Raw genomic sequence first — 19,310 nt, 5'->3', positions numbered from 1 at the left:
CTGATTCTTTTGGGTACACATGAGGAACACATATGCGAACAAGCCTGAATGGTCCCCAGGAGTATCTGCAACTGAAAACTCACACCCCAAAAGTGACTCGAAACCTATACTGCAAGGAGCAACGCAACTGGAATACAGGACGCCTTAATCCGCTTGACCATCACGACCGGACATAAGGAAGTGATAGGCAAAGCTATTTGAACCCCTTCCCTGCTGGCACTTCTTGGGCATAGCATTTTATCATAGTAATCTTGGGCATAGCATTTTATCAAATCACCTCATTCTTTGGACCACACGTGAGGAACACATATGCGAACAAGCCTGAATGGTCCCCAGGACTATATGCAACTGAAAATTCACACCCCAGAAGTGACTCGAACCCATTCTGAAAGGAGCAACGCAACTGGTATATACAGGACGCCTTAATCTGCTTGACCATCATGACCGGACTTAAGGAAGTGATAACGGAAGCTATTTGAACCACTTCCTTGCCGGCACTCGGATGGTAATCTTGGGCATCTTGGGTAATCTTGGGCATAACCTAATCTTGGTTAGGTTAAGATAGGTTAGGTTAGGTTAGGTAGGGTTACTACCTACCTCAGGGGGACAGTATTATTGCGGAAGGAGGAAAGAATCGAGGCAATTACAGAAGCACCATACTAACCCCCAAGCTCAAAGCGGCAGCCAAAAGCCTTCGTGAGAACAAGGAGATGTGACAAGTCGCCAATATACGTCATTCTTAAAAAAGACGAATATCTGGCGAAAATCAACCTCATACTCTCTGACCAAACTAAATTCCAAAGGGTAATGAAGGACACTACAGCCGAATTGAAAGCAAAGGTCAACAAACTAATCGAAACTGTGAACGCCAAGAAATCAGGACTCCACCTACCAAAGATTATTGGGGAATATAAACCTGGCCAATCATTGGCCTATAAACTTCGGCCAATCATTAGCCAGATACCCACACCCACGTACAGACTGGCGAAGCGACTCAACGGCCTGCTGACTCCTTATGTCCCTTGCGCCTTCAGCCTGAAGTCGCCAAAGGAATTTGTTGACTTACTGCGGGGCACACGGGCCACAGGAATAAGAGCCTCTTTGGACGTAGAATCGCTGTTCACCAACGTACCAGTGGACGAGACAATCGGGATGATAGCCGACAGAGTGTATCGTGACCCAGCCTGTACTCCTCTTGACATACCAGAAAATATCCTAAGGAAACTACTCCAAGCTTGTACTAAAGAGGCACCCTTCTTGAGCCCGGATCGGCACATGTATAAGCAAGTAGATGGGGTCGCCATGGGTTCTCCCCTAGGTGTCCTGTTTGCAAACTTCTACATGGGTACCATCGAGCAAAAAGTCTTAGACGACATGAACTTGAAACCGGCCATATACTGCAGGTACGTTGAAGACATTTTTACACAGGTACCTGATGTCAGACATCAGCAGGAGCTGCAGGAGGCATTTGAGCGGAGTTCCGTGCTGCGTTTCACTTACGAGATGGAAAAGGATGGGAAACTGCCCTTTCTAGATGTAACAGTCATGGAAAAGAGCGGAGGTTTCCACACTGCAGTCTACACTAAGGAAACGAACATAGGAATGTGCCTAAATGCCAAAAGCGACTGCCCAGATAGGTACAAGAGGAGTGTTGTTCACGCATATGTCGACCGTGCTCTCAGCCACAGCTCAGAATGGAAGCAAGTAGACGTAGAACTCTGTAGGGTAAGGCAGGTCCTAGTCAACAACGGCTTCTCCAATGGTTTCGTCGAAGACATCATAAGAAGGAAAGTGAAACGCCATGCAACCTCTGAAGAGACAACCAACACAACACCTATACCCCCTATTAGACTATTTTACAGGAATTTCTTTTCCATAGCTCATAAAACGGAGGAAAGGGTCCTGAAAGATATTGTTAATAGAAACGTTATCCCTACAGACAAAAATCAGAGGATACAACTGACGATTTACTATAAAACCAGAAAAACGGCCAGCCTACTCATGAGAAACTCTCCAGACACAAAACAGAACGCTTTAAAAGAGACCAACGTCGTCTATGCCTTCAAATGCCCTCTTGGGGACTGTAAGCTCCAAAAAAAACAGTATATAGGCAAGACAACAACATCTCTTTCTAGGCGTTTAACGATGCATAAGCAACAGGGCTCCATTAAGGAACATATAATCTTTTCCCACAACCAAACCATCGCCAGAGAAATCCTAGTAAACAACACAGAAATCATCGATAGATACAGCGATAGCAGGCGGCTTGACGTTTGCGAGGCACTACACATCAAAAAGTCAACACCAGCAATCAACAGCCAATTAATGCACAACTATATTCTACCCACCTTAAGACTCCGCTCCAATATAGAAGCATCAAGAAATATGGACCAATAGGCTATCTACAATCACTTCTATTCAATACTGTTATGATCTCAGCCTGCAGGAGAAACGAGTCTCCCTTCTTGAGAGTTATTCAGCAAGCCTGACCTAACTAGAAGGTCTAGCAAATATTGAGGTGATAACCCATATGAAAAAATGGCTGGTTGGATATGTAAAACAATTTAAGATTATGGGCAGTAAGTAAGGAAATAGATAAATGACTGGCTAGGAGATGTGGACATTTTGCTGGAGGCGTGAGGCTCGCTTCCGGAGGACCTTGACCTCACTTGAGTGCCAGACATCGCAGGGGGAAGCCGCGCTCCGTTTGAGCTCCCGCCAGAAGGGAACCCCTAGTGATATATCTCGAAGAGAAGAGAAGTGTGTAGACGTGCCAGCTGTGGAACTGAGCTGGGAACGTTGTGGTCTCAAGTCCTGGTCGAAGAAGAGAGTATCAAGCCCGCCAGGGACATTATTGTGGGCCGTGGGAGCGCCCTGACCAGACGCCGTCAGAGGGAAAGCGCCCTCGACCAATTAATCTGTGGTAAGCACGATAAACGCCAGTTCATAGTGATTACTTGTAGTTTGGTCGTGTGCCCAGCGACAGTAGCGATGTTTATTTATAAGTTAGACATGTTTTAATAAGGCAGAAAGCCTGAAATAAGAGAGTGAAGAGGGAGGAGCACGGAGCGACGTCCGTCCACTCTGAGCGCTGGCGGACGACTGAGGGAGCCTGGCTCCGGATGGAGGAAGACCCTCCCAGCGAGTGAGGACGCCGCCGCCAGGCGAGGTGGAGTATGGACCCGCCCAAAACGGGGGAGTCCACTCTCACTGTATGTAGAGAACAGATAGAGGTTTGAGGCAAGCATAGTGTGTGGTTATTTTTGTTTATGTGTTAAAGGGGAACATTTTATTGGAGTGTCGATGGGTTGCAGGTTTGTTCTTTGGGGAAGAAGTTGCTGAGAACTTCGAAGCCAGCAGATGATGTAGCTGATGAGACTCCAAGGTAGTGGAGCAGAGGACCTCGAGCTGTGAGGAGAAGCAGCAGTGAAGAGGAGTGTCACGTGCTTCTGTAGAGGTGGTGTAGCAGCCAAGAGAGCTGTGGAAGAACCTAACAGAAGGGTGAAGCACCGTAGTTGCACAAGGAAACTTCATGATAGCAGCCTGGAGGAGCTGCAGAGGATCCTGGTAGTGAAGCCCGGCAGAACCTAAGGATATTAGGGTTGTGAACTTCCAGAGGTGGAAGGGGAAGTTCTGGTGGAGTACTAGTAGGGAGTTGATAGTGTTTGGTTGTCATTAGCGTGCAAGACGCAGTGAGAGGTGAGTGACTGTTGGCATTCTTGCGTCAAGGAGTTTTTTTATACTGAAGTATCAATGAACATTTATACTGGTATATGTTATTGCATTCAAATGCTGGTTTTCTATATATATATGTTATCTTGCTGATGGTGCAACAGTGTGTGGGCTTGACCAACTTGAGGTGGTTAATAGGAGGTTAATAGGTGGTTCACCACCTGGTTCACCAGGTGGTGAACCAGGAGTTGGGATACCACTTGATAAGCTGATAATAGAGTTCTGATGGTATTGGAGTGCAACCTGATTTGGATATTATAGAGTATAGGATTCATTATTATTAGATGTGTGTATGTATCGTGTATGTGCTTTGTTCAGTAAATGTGTTACAATTTGCTGGTGTTTGCCCTTGTCCTAGTGAGGCTTCCCAGGAGGTGGTAAAGAAGGAGAGAGAGAGAGGAAGAACCATGAACCACTGCTGTGGACAGGGTAGGAGGTAATACTGGTAAGTCATAGGGGGATTGAGGAGATCATATCTCATAAGGAGAGAGTGGGGAGTCACAGCGGCTCGAGTGGGTGTGTGCACGTGACAACGAGGCTAAGTGTTGGAGCCGCATCCCCTGAACGTGTGACGTTGAGCCCCTCTCCAAGAGCCAGAAGCGCCAAGGGTGATCTCCTAGTATAAGCACTCTGCCGAGTTGTGGGTTGGGTTGTCCATAGAGAAGGATCAACGACGACAACACCAACCAACCCACAGTCTATATAATAAATTGGGGGCCTGTGTCCGGGAGAGTGAACTGACACACCCACACCCTGTCCAAGAGTGGATTGGTACACCACTTGTTGAAATAGAAACACTGTGTGACTGCAGGTGTATATTCTCTCTCTTGGGAAGACTCACAGGACAAGATGGATAAGGTGCAAGCGTTTGTGGAGTCAGGCAAGCCTGAGGACTTAGAAGGTTGCACGAGGGATCAATTGAAGCAAATAGCAGAAAAATGTGGCATCAGGTTGAGAGCATCTAAAGTAGCTGGGATGAAGGATGAGATCCTGAGGCAATTAAGAGCCAAAAATGAAGCGGCAGAGCAAGGAGCCCAAAAAGGAGCTGAAAGTGGAAAGGAGGATGATGGGCAGGATGAAGTGAGATCCCAGGGATCGAGTAGGAGCAGCAAGAGTAGCCGCAGTAGCAGGAGTAGCCGAAATAGGAGCTTGGAGAGATTCCAGTTAGAGCTCCAGATGCAGCAACAACGAGAGGACAAGGAGAGACAGTTCCAGCTGGAAAAGATGAAATTAGAACTCCAGATGAAAAATGAAGCAGAGAAGGAAAAAGAAAAAACCAGACTGGAAATAGAAAAAGAGAAAGCAAGACTAGAGGTCGAAAAAGAAAAAGCCCAGGTCGAAAAAGAAAAAGCCCAGGTCGAAAAAGAAAAAGAGAGAACAAAACAAATGCAGATAGAAGCGAATAGAACCTTGGCTGAGCAGAGGATTGAACATGGGTTGCCAGAGAGCACCACCCAGGTATCACACCCACCAGAGGTTAGGGTTAGGGAGAAGGACATTCCCTTGTTTGTTCCCGAAGAGGCAGAGAGCTTCTTCGAGCATTTTGAGAAAGTAGCCAGCATCAAAGAGTGGCCACAGGAGGAATGGGCCCAGCTGGTCCAGTTAAGATTGACCGGTGCAGCCAGGGAGGCATACACCCAATTGTCACTGGAAGAGTGCCAGGATTATGCCACGGTAAAGAGCAGCATATTGCGCTCGTTTCAGTTAACCCCAGAAGCTTATAGAAAGCGCTTCAGAGAGATGATCAAAGTTGGAGCGTGTACGTTTGCTGAGACAGCAAGGGATCTGGAAAGACGATTCCAGAAGTGGATTGAGGCTGCTGGAGTTGGATCTTACGCTGACCTGAAGCAACTGATGGTCATGGAGAAGTTCTTGGAGATGATGCATCCCGAAACAAAGTTCAAGATCCAAGAAGCAGGGATAATGGAGGTGAAAGATGCCGCAGATAGGGCGGATATGATTACTGAAGCGTACAAGAGCTTAAGAGAGAACAGAGTGCAGAATGAGGTGAGACGCAGCAATGGCAGACCCAATGGAGTCTGGGGAGGAAGAAATTATGAAAGACCCAGAAGAGTCTGGGGTGAGAAAAATTTTGATAAATGGGCAGATAAAAGTAAGTACGCAAAAACTCAGAAGAGTAGGTCGCGCACTTCATCTGAAAGTGAAGATGGAGGAGCTAAACGAGAAACTGATCGGTATCCGGGAAATCAGGAGTCCAGTAAAGCTCCACAGAGTACGAGTAGTACGTCTGGCCCGAGGAACTCCAATACGAGTGGGCAGAGTCAGAGCCGCTTTGGTACATATAGAAGAGATTTTTCCCAGATGAGATGTTACAATTGTAACGGATTGGGTCACGTGATGCGAGATTGTCGGCAGGGCAAGAGAGTTGTGACCCTGGCCATGTGTGACCCCCGAGGTAAATATACTGTGTTCCGAGACAAACCACAGAGAGCGAACATAGTGAACGAGAGGTATAGGCCGTTCATGAGTAAAGGTTGGATCAGTATAGGAGGCCAACCTGAGGTAGAAGTTGGTATCTTAAGAGATACCGGAGCTAATCAGAGCTTGATTGCGAGAAGCCTGATTGGGAATGATCGACGGTTAGCTGGCAGGAGTAAGATGAGAGTATATGGGTTGTTGTCTGAGAGTGACATGCCCGTTTGTACTGTCCAGCTAAGGTCGGAATATGTGTCGGCAGAGGTGATGTTGGGAGTGTGCCCCGACATACCTATTCCAGGAGTCCAAGTGATCCTGGGGAATGACTTGTGCGGGACAAAGGTGTTGCCAAGAGTCATAGCGGAGACTGTGCCAGAGGAGAGCCCAGAAGGCCACGGCACGGGTGGGACACCTGAGAGTGTGAACCTGACTGACATCCGAGGGGATGAGTCAGGAGACCGCCAAGCCATTGAGTACCCCGTCTCGGTAGTGACGAAGGCAGAAGTGGCCGACAAGGAAGACACTGGAGAAGGTGAGACAGTGTCGATTCAACCGGTGGAAGATATAGATGTAGATATAGCATGGCTGTTCGATGAAGGTCCAGCCCAGAAGAATGAAGTCTCGGTGAGGTCAAAAGTGAAGATGGCCCAGCCGAAGAAGAATCATGTGAAGAGAGCGGACCTGAGTAGAGCCCAGACTGCTGAAATTAAGAGTCGGAAGGCGAATGCAACTGTGCTGAGTAGGAATGAGGAAAGATGTGGACAGACTGAGGACGAGAGTAGAGCGTCAAGTTGTCCACGAGCACAGAGGCATCTGGATAGTAGAGTTAAGGTGTTTGAGATGTCAAGAGTTGACATGTTTCACAGAAAACGTGGAGGAGAGATAGTGAAGAAGAGTAATAGCCGAGAAAATGAAAGGAGAAGAGACAGTATGTGTGGAGAGATGCTTACGAGCACACAAGGAGAGGTAAAGCGACATGTACAGTCGAGTGCTGTTGGTTGTAGTACAGTGCTCGAAGAAACTTTTAGGGAACGAAGAAGAGTTGAAGGAGAAGAAATGGAGTGGTATAGAAGTGAGAAATGTGGGAAGAGGAAGATGATACAATCATGGAGGAATAGAAGAAAGCCGAGGACTCGATGGAAGTCAAACAGGATGTCGCGGGTAAGTGAAGAGACGAAAGGGAGGATCGTCGGTGAAGACGAGGGAATGAAGTATGATGACAGGAGACGAAAGTATAATGGGAGTAGATGGAAGTATGAAGACGACAGAGGAGGTACAGACAGTAGATGTCTGACTCTGGACGTGAAGAGAGGAAGACGAGGAAACGGAGGGTGGAAACAATAAGTAGAGTGGACCGATGGAGTGCAGGCGTCCAAGGAGGACAGCCTAGCCAAGAGGTGCCAGAGAAGTCAAATCGTTTGTGAGAAGATCATATTTCTGGCGAGTTGTGAGCCAGATGTTGCAAGGAGCAACGAACTAATTGTAGACTCCTAAGAGAGTATATCGGGTGAAGAACGAGACAGTGTGGTGGCGGATGTATTATCCCGAGCTTTGCCACTGGAATAACTCTCAAAAATAAGGGGAGGGGAGTGTTATGATCTCAGCCTGCAGGAGAAACGAGTCTCCCTTCTTGAGAGTTATTCAGCAAGCCTGACCTAACTAGAAGGTCTAGCAAATATTGAGGTGATAACCCATATGAAAAAATGGCTGGTTGGATATGTAAAACAATTTAAGATTATGGGCAGTAAGTAAGGAAATAGATAAATGACTGGCTAGGAGATGTGGACATTTTGCTGGAGGCGTGAGGCTCGCTTCCGGAGGACCTTGACCTCACTTGAGTGCCAGACATCGCAGGGGGAAGCCGCGCTCCGTTTGAGCTCCCGCCAGAAGGGAACCCCTAGTGATATATCTCGAAGAGAAGAGAAGTGTGTAGACGTGCCAGCTGTGGAACTGAGCTGGGAACGTTGTGGTCTCAAGTCCTGGTCGAAGAAGAGAGTATCAAGCCCGCCAGGGACATTATTGTGGGCCGTGGGAGCGCCCTGACCAGACGCCGTCAGAGGGAAAGCGCCCTCGACCAATTAATCTGTGGTAAGCACGATAAACGCCAGTTCATAGTGATTACTTGTAGTTTGGTCGTGTGCCCAGCGACAGTAGCGATGTTTATTTATAAGTTAGACATGTTTTAATAAGGCAGAAAGCCTGAAATAAGAGAGTGAAGAGGGAGGAGCACGGAGCGACGTCCGTCCACTCTGAGCGCTGGCGGACGACTGAGGGAGCCTGGCTCCGGATGGAGGAAGACCCTCCCAGCGAGTGAGGACGCCGCCGCCAGGCGAGGTGGAGTATGGACCCGCCCAAAACGGGGGAGTCCACTCTCACTGTATGTAGAGAACAGATAGAGGTTTGAGGCAAGCATAGTGTGTGGTTATTTTTGTTTATGTGTTAAAGGGGAACATTTTATTGGAGTGTCGATGGGTTGCAGGTTTGTTCTTTGGGGAAGAAGTTGCTGAGAACTTCGAAGCCAGCAGATGATGTAGCTGATGAGACTCCAAGGTAGTGGAGCAGAGGACCTCGAGCTGTGAGGAGAAGCAGCAGTGAAGAGGAGTGTCACGTGCTTCTGTAGAGGTGGTGTAGCAGCCAAGAGAGCTGTGGAAGAACCTAACAGAAGGGTGAAGCACCGTAGTTGCACAAGGAAACTTCATGATAGCAGCCTGGAGGAGCTGCAGAGGATCCTGGTAGTGAAGCCCGGCAGAACCTAAGGATATTAGGGTTGTGAACTTCCAGAGGTGGAAGGGGAAGTTCTGGTGGAGTACTAGTAGGGAGTTGATAGTGTTTGGTTGTCATTAGCGTGCAAGACGCAGTGAGAGGTGAGTGACTGTTGGCATTCTTGCGTCAAGGAGTTTTTTTATACTGAAGTATCAATGAACATTTATACTGGTATATGTTATTGCATTCAAATGCTGGTTTTCTATATATATATGTTATCTTGCTGATGGTGCAACAGTGTGTGGGCTTGACCAACTTGAGGAGGTTAATAGTACCAGGTGGTGAACCAGGAGTTGGGATACCACTTGATAAGCTGATAATAGAGTTCTGATGGTATTGGAGTGCAACCTGATTTGGATATTATAGAGTATAGGATTCATTATTATTAGATGTGTGTATGTATCGTGTATGTGCTTTGTTCAGTAAATGTGTTACAATTTGCTGGTGTTTGCCCTTGTCCTAGTGAGGCTTCCCAGGAGGTGGTAAAGAAGGAGAGAGAGAGAGGAAGAACCATGAACCACTGCTGTGGACAGGGTAGGAGGTAATACTGGTAAGTCATAGGGGGATTGAGGAGATCATATCTCATAAGGAGAGAGTGGGGAGTCACAGCGGCTCGAGTGGGTGTGTGCACGTGACAACGAGGCTAAGTGTTGGAGCCGCATCCCCTGAACGTGTGACGTTGAGCCCCTCTCCAAGAGCCAGAAGCGCCAAGGGTGATCTCCTAGTATAAGCACTCTGCCGAGTTGTGGGTTGGGTTGTCCATAGAGAAGGATCAACGACGACAACACCAACCAACCCACAGTCTATATAATAATACCCATTGTTTCGTGTTCTGTCTTGTGTTGATGAAATTAATACCTTATTAAATACCACCTCACCCCATCCACCTCACTCAAATGTAGATATAAACAAATCGGAGATGTGTAAGTTCTATTCAGTTGTGTATGTTTAAATTAAAGTCTTTGAAAATGTAATATATATATATATACATATATATATATATATATATATATATATATATATATATATATATATATATATATATATATATATATATATATATATATATATATATATATATATATATATATATATATATATATATATATTGTTAACGCATACGTCGACCGTGCTCTCAGCCACAGCTCAGAATGGAAGCAAGTCGACGAAGAACTCTGTAGGGTAAGGCAGGTCCTAGTCAATAACGACTTCTCCAATGGTTTCATCGAAGACATCATAAGAAGGAAAGTGAAAAGCCATGCAACCTCTGAAGAGACAACTAACACAACACCTATACCCCCTATTAGACTATTTTACAGGAACTTCTTTTCCACAGCTCATAAAACGGAGGAAAGGGTCCTGAAAGATATTGTTAATAGAAACGTTATCCCTACAGACAAAAGTATATAGGCAAATTGGGCCTTACATAGTAGGCTGAGATAGGCGTTCTGGCTACTAGGTACGACATATATATATATGTCGTACCTAGTAGCCAGAACGCACTTCTCAGCCTACTATGCAAGGCCCGATTTGCCTAATAAGCCAAGTTTTCCTGAATTAAAATATTTTCTCTAATTTTTTTCTTATGAAATGATAAAGCTACCCATTTCATTATGTATGAGGTCAATTTTTTTTTATTAGAGTTAAAATTAACGTAGATATATGACCGAACCTAACCATCCCTACCTAACCTAACCTAACCTATCTTTATAGGTTAGGTCCGGTTAGGTAGCAGAAAACGTTAGGTTAGGTCAGGTTAGGTAGGTTAGGTAGTCGAAAAAATATTAATTCATGAAAACTAGGCTTATTAGGCAAATCAGGCCTTGCATAGTAGGCTGAGATAGGCGTTCTGGCTACTAGGTACGACATATATATATATGTCGTACCTAGTAGCCAGAACGCACTTCTCAGCCTACTATGCAAGGCCCGATTTGCCTAATATGCCAAGTTTTCCTGAATTAATATATTTTCTCTAATTTTTTTGCTTATGAAATGATAAAGCTACCCATTTCTTTATGAATGAGGTCAATTTTTTTTATTGGAGTTAAAATTAACGTAGATATATGACCGAACCTAACCAACCCTACCTAACCTAACCTAACCTATCCTTATAGGTTAGGTTAGGTTAGGTAGCCGAAAAAGTTAGGTTAGGTTAGGTTAGGTAGGTTAGGTAGTCGAAAAATAATTAATTCATGAAAACTTGACTTATTAGGCAAATCGGGCCTTGCATAGTAGGCTGAGAAGTGCGTTCTGGCTACTAGGTACGACATATATATATATATATATATATATATATATATATATATATATATATATATATATATATATATATATATATATATATATATATATATATGTCGTACCTAATAGCCAGAACGCACTTCTCAGCCTACTATTCAAGGCCCGATTTGCCTAATAAGCCAAGTTTTCATGAATTAATGTTTTTTCGTCTACCTAACCTACCTAACCTAACCTAACCTAGCTTTTTTTGGCTACCTAACCTAACCTTACCTATAAATATAGGATAGGTTAGGTTAGGTAGGGTTGGTTAGGTTCGGTCATATATCTACGTTAATTTTAACTCCAATAAAAAAAATGACCTCATACATAATGAAATGGGTAGCTTTATCATTTCATAAGAAAAAAATTAGAGAAAATATATTAATTCAGGAAAACTTGGCTTATTAGGCAAATCGGGCCTTGAATAGTAGGCTGAGAAGTGAGTTCTGGCTACTAGGTACGACATATATATATATATATATATATATATATATATATATATATATATATATATATATATATATATATATATATATATATATATATATATATATATATATATATATGTATATATATATATATATATATATATATATATATATATATATATATATATATATATATATATATATATATATATATATATATATACACATATATATTTACTTTATTTGAACTTTGTTACAAAAAAGGAGTTACATATGGGTTACAAAGATGGTTGTCATAGGTTGTCCAGTTCCTCCAGCTCCTCAGATGGCGGGCAGGAACCCTGGATGCAGTGCGCATCCAGGGTTCTGGCTACTAGGTGAAAAAAAAAAAAATATATATATATATATATATATATATATATATATATATATATATATATATATATATATATATATTTATATATATATATATATATATATATATATGTCGTACCTAATAGCCAGAACGCACTTCTCAGCCTACTGTGCAAGGCCCGATTTGCCTAATAAGCCAAGTTTTCCTGAATTAAAATATTTTCTCTAATTTTTTTCTTATGAAATGATAAAGCTACCCATTTCATTATGTATGAGGTCAATTTTTGTTTATTAGAGTTAAAATTAACGTAGATATATGACCGAACCTAACCATCCCTACCTAACCTATCTTTATAGGTTAGGTCCGGTTAGGTAACAGAAAACGTTAGGTTAGGTCAGGTTAGGTAGGTTAGGTAGTCGAAAAAACATTAATTCATGAAAACTTGGCTTATTAGGCAAATCAGGCCTTGCATAGTAGGCTGAGATAGGCGTTCTGGCTACTAGGTACGACATATATATATATGTCGTACCTAGTAGCCAGAACGCACTTCTCAGCCTACTATGCAAGGCCCGATTTGCCTAATAAGCCAAGTTTTCCTGAATTAAAATATTTTCTCTAATTTTTTTCTTATGAAATGATAAAGCTACCCATTTCATTATGTATGAGGTCAATTTTTTTTTATTAGAGTTAAAATTAACGTAGATATATGACCGAACCTAACCATCCCTACCTAACCTAACCTAACCTATCTTTATAGGTTAGGTCCGGTTAGGTATCAGAAAACGTTAGGTTAGGTCAGGTTAGGTAGGTTAGGTAGTCGAAAAAATATTAATTCATGAAAACTTGGCTTATTAGGCAAATCAGGCCTTGCATAGTAGGCTAAGATAGGCGTTCTGGCTACTAGGTACGACATATATATATATGTCGTACCTAGTAGCCAGAACGCACTTCTCAGCCTACTATGCAAGGCCCGATTTGCCTAATATGCCAAGTTTTCCTGAATTAATATATTTTCTCTAATTTTTTTCTTATGAAATGATAAAGCTACCCATTTCTTTATGAATGAGGTCAATTTTTTTTATTGGAGTTAAAATTAATGTAGATATATGACCGAACCTAACCAACCCTACCTAACCTAACCTAACCTATCCTTATAGGTTAGGTTACGTTAGGTAGCCGAAAATGTTAGGTTAGGTTAGGTTAGGTAGTCGAAAAATAATTAATTCATGAAAACTTGACTTATTAGGCAAATCGGGCCTTGCATAGTAGGCAGAGAAGTGCGTTCTGGCTACTAGGTACGACATATATATATATATATATATATATATATATATATATATATATATATATATATATATATATATATATATATATATTAGTATATTTTGGTAGCAGTCTTTCTTGTAGACATATATTATTAAATATGACCGAAAAAATAAGATTAATAATTCTAACACGAATTTTCTCAATCTTTCGTACATTTCTTTTCACTGTTGGAGGTAAATCAAAAATCAATTCTCCAAAATTCATTTTTATTTCTAGTCTGACGCGACACGAGCGCGTTTCGTAAAACTTATTACATTTTCAAAGACTTTAGTTCACAAATACACAACTGAATAGAACTTACGCATCTCCGATTGTATATCTACCTTTGAGTGAGGTGGAAGGGGTGATGTGGCATTAACACAAGACAGAACAAGATGTGGCATTAATAGGGTATTAATTTCATCAACACAAGACAGAACAAGCTGGTATTAATAGGGTATTAATTTCATCAACCCCAAACCGAACACGAAACAATGGATATTGAATAGAAGTGTTTGTAGAAAGCCTATTGGTCCATATTTCTTGATGCTTCCCAGCAAACACAAATCATCTACACAACGTTCGCCTATCTCTTCCCATAGGTGTGGGAATGATTTGCATTGAGAATGGTGCAGGAGAGCCTTTGAGAAACTTTTACTCAAAAAATCCAAACACAAAGGTTTAATTATAAATTGTTTTTCTACAATTATTTTCTTCCAAATGTAAAACAAATAGTTTTTACATGTTTAAATATAAAATTTATGGTGTTTTTTTGTAAAATTCATTAATAAATTGTGAATGATATATATTGGCTGAGTGAAACCTTTAAAATCCATTTAGTTATAATATGAACAAAAAAAAGTAGTTTTCCAAATTTTCTAAAAATCGCTCTTTTTAACACAATTTGACTCCTTATGCATTCCACTAAACACTAATATCATGTTTAAATATATAATTTATGTATTATTCCCTAAGATAATTTATATAAATTATAAAAGTTGCTGGAAAGTGGTGAGAAAGAATCTGAAAAGTTTTGTTGTCTTATATTGGCGTGTTCTTATTAACTAGAGTGAGTAAGAGTGAGCGAGAGTGGGTAAGAGTGAGTAAGAGTGACTGAAGGTGAGTGAGAGTGCCAGAGAGTGTGTAAGTGTGAGTAAGAGTGAGTATAAGTAAGAGTGACTGAGAGTGAGTAAGAGTGACAGAGTGAGTAAGAGTGAGAGTAAGGGTGACAGAATGAGTAAGAGTGAGAGTAAAGTGATTGAGAGTAAGGGTGAGTATGAGAGTAAGAGTGATTGAGAGTTAGAGTGAGAGTAAGAGTGATTGAGAGTAAGAGTGATTGAGAGTAAGAGTGATTGAGAGTAAGAGTGATTGAGAGTAAGAGTGATTGAGAGTAAGAGTGATTGAGAGTAAGAGTGATTGGGAGTAAGAGTGATTGAGAGTAAGAGTGATTGGGAGTAAGAGTGATTGGGAGTAGGAGTTAGAGTGAGAGTAGGAGTAAGAATGAGAATAAGAGTGATTGAGAGTAAGAGTGAGTAAGAGTAAGAATGAGAGTAAGAGTGATTGAGAGTAAGAGTGATTGAGAGTAAGAGTGATTGGGAGTAAGAGTGATTGGGAGTAAGAGTGAGAGTAAGAGTAAGAATGAGAATAAGAGTGATTGAAAGTAAGAGTGATTGGTAGTAAGAGTAAGAATGAGAGTAGGAGTGATTGAGAGTAGGAGTGATTGAGAGTAGGAGTGAATGGGAGTAGGAGTGATTGGGAGTAAGAGTGATTGAGAGTAAGAGTAATTGAGAGTAAGAGTATGAGAGTAAGAGTGAGAGTGAGTATGAATGGGAAAGGGTGACTGAGAGTGAGTAAGAGTGACAGAGTAAGAATGACAGTAAGAGTGATAGAGAGTAAGAGTGACAGAGAGTAAGAGTGACAGAGTAAGAGTGACAGAGAGTAAGAGTGACAGAGAGTAAGAGTGACAGAGAGTAAGAGTGACAGAGAGTAAGAGTGACAGAGAGTAAGAGTGACAGAGTAAGAGTGAGTATGAGAGTGAGTAAGGATGACTGAGAGAAAGAGTGAGTAATAGTGCGTAAGAGTGATTGAGAGTTAGAGTGAGAGTAAGAGTGATTGAGAGTTAGTGAGAGTAAGAGTGATTGAGAGTAAGAGTGATTGAGAGTAAAAGTGATTGAGAGTAAGAGTGATTGAGAGTAAGAGTGATTGGGAGTAAGAGTGATTGAGAGTAAGAGTGATTGGGAGTAAGAGTGATTGGGAGTAGGAGTAAGAATGAGAATAAGAGTGATTGAGAGTAAGAGTGAGTAAGAGTAAGAATGAGAGTAAGAGTGATTGAGAGTAAGAGTGATTGAGAGTAAGAGTGATTGAGAGTAAGAGTGATTGGGAGTAAGAGTGATTGAGAGTAAGAGTGATTGGGAGTAAGAGTGATTGAGAGTAAGAGTGATTGGGAGTAAGAGTGATTGGGAGTAGGAGTAAGAATGAGAATAAGAGTGATTGAGAGTAAGAGTGAGTAAGAGTAAGAATGAGAGTAAGAGTGATTGAGAGTAAGAGTGATTGAGAGTAAGAGTGATTGAGAGTAAGAGTGATTGGGAGTAAGAGTGAATGGGAGTAAGAGTAAGAGTGAGAGTAAGAGTAAGAATGAGAATAAGAGTGATTGAGAGTAAGAGTGATTGGGAGTAAGAGTAAGAATGAGAGTAGGAGTGATTGGGAGTAGGAGTGATTGGGAGTAGGAGTGATTGGGAGTACGAGTGATTGAGAGTAAGCAGTAAAGGGACCTTTACCAGCAGTAAAGGGACCTCGTCTTGGAGAGATGCGAAAGACAGGGGCCTTAAGAAGACTTTGATAAAGCCGCCTTCAAACGCCATAGCAACTTCAAATTCATTTGACGTTTTGGAGGACGAGTGCTGTGGAGAGACTGTGGATCGCGCAAAAGGGAAAGCAACGAAGAGAAAGGAAGCGCAGGCCCCTCAGAAAGTAAAGGAAGTACCTAAGCAAACATTAGTTGTGGGAGATTCCCAGATAAGGTATTTGGATAGAACGTTTTGTGCCAGAGATAGGGGGAACAGGTTAAGGGTTTGCTATCCCGGAGCTGGCATTGGTGATATTATAAACAACATGAATGATATTATGGCTGGTAATGGGAACAATCCCATTATTTGCATTAGCGTGGGAGGAAATGATGTTGGTCGAGTCAGGAGTGAGGAACTGATTCAGAGGTATAAAACAGCCATAGAGTTAGTTAGGAGCAAGGGAGGAATCCCGATCATATGTGGCATTCTTCCAAGAAAGGGAGTGGGAAATGAATGGATATCGAGGGCACTTGGTGTCAATTGCCGGCTGGAAAGATATTGCAAATCAAATGCAATATCTTTCATAGACAACTGGGAACACTTCTATGGAAGAAATGAAATGTATGCTCGTGATGGGGTGCATCTATCGAGAGCTGGGGTTGTTGCTGTTGCGAACTCGCTAGAAGAAGTGGTTAGAGGTGTTTGTTTGGGTTTAAACTGTTAGTAGATAGAGGTATGGGAATTGATTTGGAGGAAGGAGGTAATAAAAGTATGTGTTTGTGGGAGAAAGGAATTGGCAAAACGATCAGGGAAAGAGAAGGTCCGCAAAATAACAATTCACTTAGGGTATATTACACTAACAGTAGAAGTCTAAGAAATAAAATTAACGAATTAAATGCTCTTGTCTGCACAGAAAAAATAGATATTATTGCACTTACCGAAACGTGGATGAATGTAGAAAATAGAGAACTATTAGCTGAATATCAAATATATGGATTTAAACTATTTCACACAGATAGATATATTAGACGAGGAGGTGGAGTAGCCATATATGTTAGGGACAATTTGAAATGTAGTCTCAAAGAGGGAATCAAAACAGAGCCACACACAGAAACTATTTGGATTGAATTAAACGAAAAAGCTAATAATATTATAATAGGAGTAATATATAGGCCACCAAATTTAGACAGAATGGAAGCAAAGCATCTATGGGATGAAATATCTAGAGCATCTAGATCTAACAGTATTTATGTCATGGGTGACTTTAATTTTAGCGGAATAAACTGGTTGAACAAAACAGGGAATAGTGAAGCAGAAGATTTTCTAGAATTAATTGACGATTGCTTTCTTACGCAACACATTAAGGAACCAACACGGGAAAATAATATTTTAGATTTAGTGTTAACTAACAGGGAAACGCAAATTAATGACATCGAAATAGGGAGTGAGCTAGGGAGCAGTGATCACAAAGAAATCAGATTTAGCATAGAATGGAATAGACCAGTAGGAGAAAATTCTGTTAAAGTGCCAGATTTTCGAAAAGCTGATTTTAATAGCCTAAGAAATTTTTTGGGTCAAATTGATTGGAAAGGCTTGGGTATGGGGTGTGAGCCGGTCTTGGAGCGAGACATGAACCCAGCGATAGGTGACTTAAATGGGGATTTCGATGTGGATTCAATATATAACTTATTTAAGAATATTCTAAACAAAGCACAGGAACGTAGTATACCATACAAATTGAATAGATCGTATACTAATGACCCAAAGTGGATAACAAAGAATTTGAAGAACCTTATAGGTAAAAACAGAGCTTGGTACAAAAGGATTAAAAATGGGGAGGTCACTTTAGAACAGGAATTCGTACAACTGGTTAGAAATGTTAAAAAAGAGATAAGGAAAGCAAAAAGAAACTATGAAGTTCGCATAGCAGGGCAAGCAAAGACAAATCCTAAAGGGTTTTTTTCAGTTATATCGTACTAAGACTAGGGAAAGGATAGGTCCATTAAAAACTGAGACAGGTCAAATAACAGATAGTGATGAAGAGATGAGTAGTATTTTTAATAAATATTTTGTATCTGTATTTACTAAAGAGGAACTTAACAATATGCCTTCAGCCGAACAAGTCTATGTGGGTGGGGACGAGGACAGGTTGACGAGTTTAGCAGTTACCAGGGAGGATGTTCTTAAACAAATAGTAAAACTCAAACCAAACAAATCCCCAGGGCCGGATGAAGTGTTTGCTAGGGTGCTTAAAGAATGCAAAGAGGAGCTTTGTGACCCACTGTCAACCATATTTAATAAATCAATAGAGTCAGGCAGAGTGCCAGAGTTTTGGAAAGTTGCTAATGTGATACCAGTTTTTAAGAAAGGAGATAGATCACTTGCGTCTAACTATCGACCAATTAGCCTAACGTCTATTGTGGGAAAGTTACTCGAATCTATAATAGCAAATAAAATTCGTCTTCATCTTGAAAAACATAAATTAATAATTGAGTCGCAACATGGTTTTATAAATGGCGGTTCATGTTTAACAAATTTGTTATCTTTTTATTCTAGCATTGTTGAGGCAGTTGATAGTGGTAAGGATTGCGATGTTGTATACCTTGACTTTAGCAAAGCTTTTGATACAGTGCCACATGAAAGACTGATTAAAAAAATAGAGTCTCATGGTATTGGGGGTGCTATATTAAGCTGGATTAGGGCATGGCTATACCAAAGGAAACAGAGAGTTAGTATAAATGGAATCAAGTCAGAGTGGGAAAATGTTGTAAGTGGAGTGCCTCAAGGCTCTGTCCTGGGACCTCTGTTGTTTATAATATATATAAATGATTTAGATTCAGGTTTGAGTAGCAACATTTGCAAATTTGCCGATGATACGAAAATCGGTAGGGAAATTAATTCGGAGGAGGACTCACTATCACTTCAAGTTGATCTAGATAGGGTTTTGAAATGGTCAAAGGATTGGCAGATGCAGTTTAATGCTGATAAATGTAAAGTTCTGAGGTTAGGTAATGATGATAGAGTTACAAGATACGAGCTAGATGGTGTTGTGATTGCGAAGTCGGATTGCGAAAGGGATCTGGGAGTTATGATTAGTAAGAATTTAAAACAAAAGGATCAATGCATAAATGTTCGTAATAAGGCAAATCGGACACTTGGATTTATTAATCGCAGCGTTAGTAACAAGACACCTGGTGTGGTTCTCAAGCTATATCTTGCTCTAGT

The 19,310-nt window shown here is 41.4% G+C and overlaps 1 protein-coding gene across 2 annotated transcripts; it reads left to right on the top strand.

Annotated features, from left to right (window-relative positions):
* Positions 1–2,433: 2,433 nt before the first annotated feature.
* On the top strand, positions 2,434–9,371 carry LOC138358967 (uncharacterized). Of its 2 annotated transcripts, none has more exons than XR_011225675.1 (2): positions 2,434–8,256; positions 8,648–9,371. XR_011225675.1 is itself a non-coding variant. In XM_069317460.1 (2 exons), exon 2 carries the CDS (start codon positions 4,582–4,584, stop codon positions 7,510–7,512), a length of 2,931 nt encoding a protein of 976 aa, XP_069173561.1. In that variant the 5' UTR covers positions 2,434–2,923; positions 3,315–4,581; the 3' UTR covers positions 7,513–9,371. The 2 variants fall into 2 exon arrangements, 1 of the variants encoding a protein (XP_069173561.1); XM_069317460.1 differs by having other exon boundaries at positions 2,434–2,923; positions 3,315–9,371.
* The last annotated feature ends 9,939 nt before the right edge of the window (positions 9,372–19,310 follow it).

Source organism: Procambarus clarkii, chromosome 8 (assembly GCF_040958095.1).
Source record: "Procambarus clarkii isolate CNS0578487 chromosome 8, FALCON_Pclarkii_2.0, whole genome shotgun sequence".
Taxonomy (NCBI): Eukaryota; Metazoa; Arthropoda; class Malacostraca; order Decapoda; family Cambaridae; genus Procambarus; species Procambarus clarkii.
The sequence above is the reverse complement of the archived record's forward strand: the minus strand, read 5'-3'. Positions and strand labels throughout refer to the sequence as shown.

Coding starts and splice junctions, on each gene's coding strand:
- LOC138358967 (XM_069317460.1), top strand. CDS start 4,582: ATGGATAAGGTGCAAGCGTTTGTGGAGTCAGGCAAGCCTGAGGACTTA.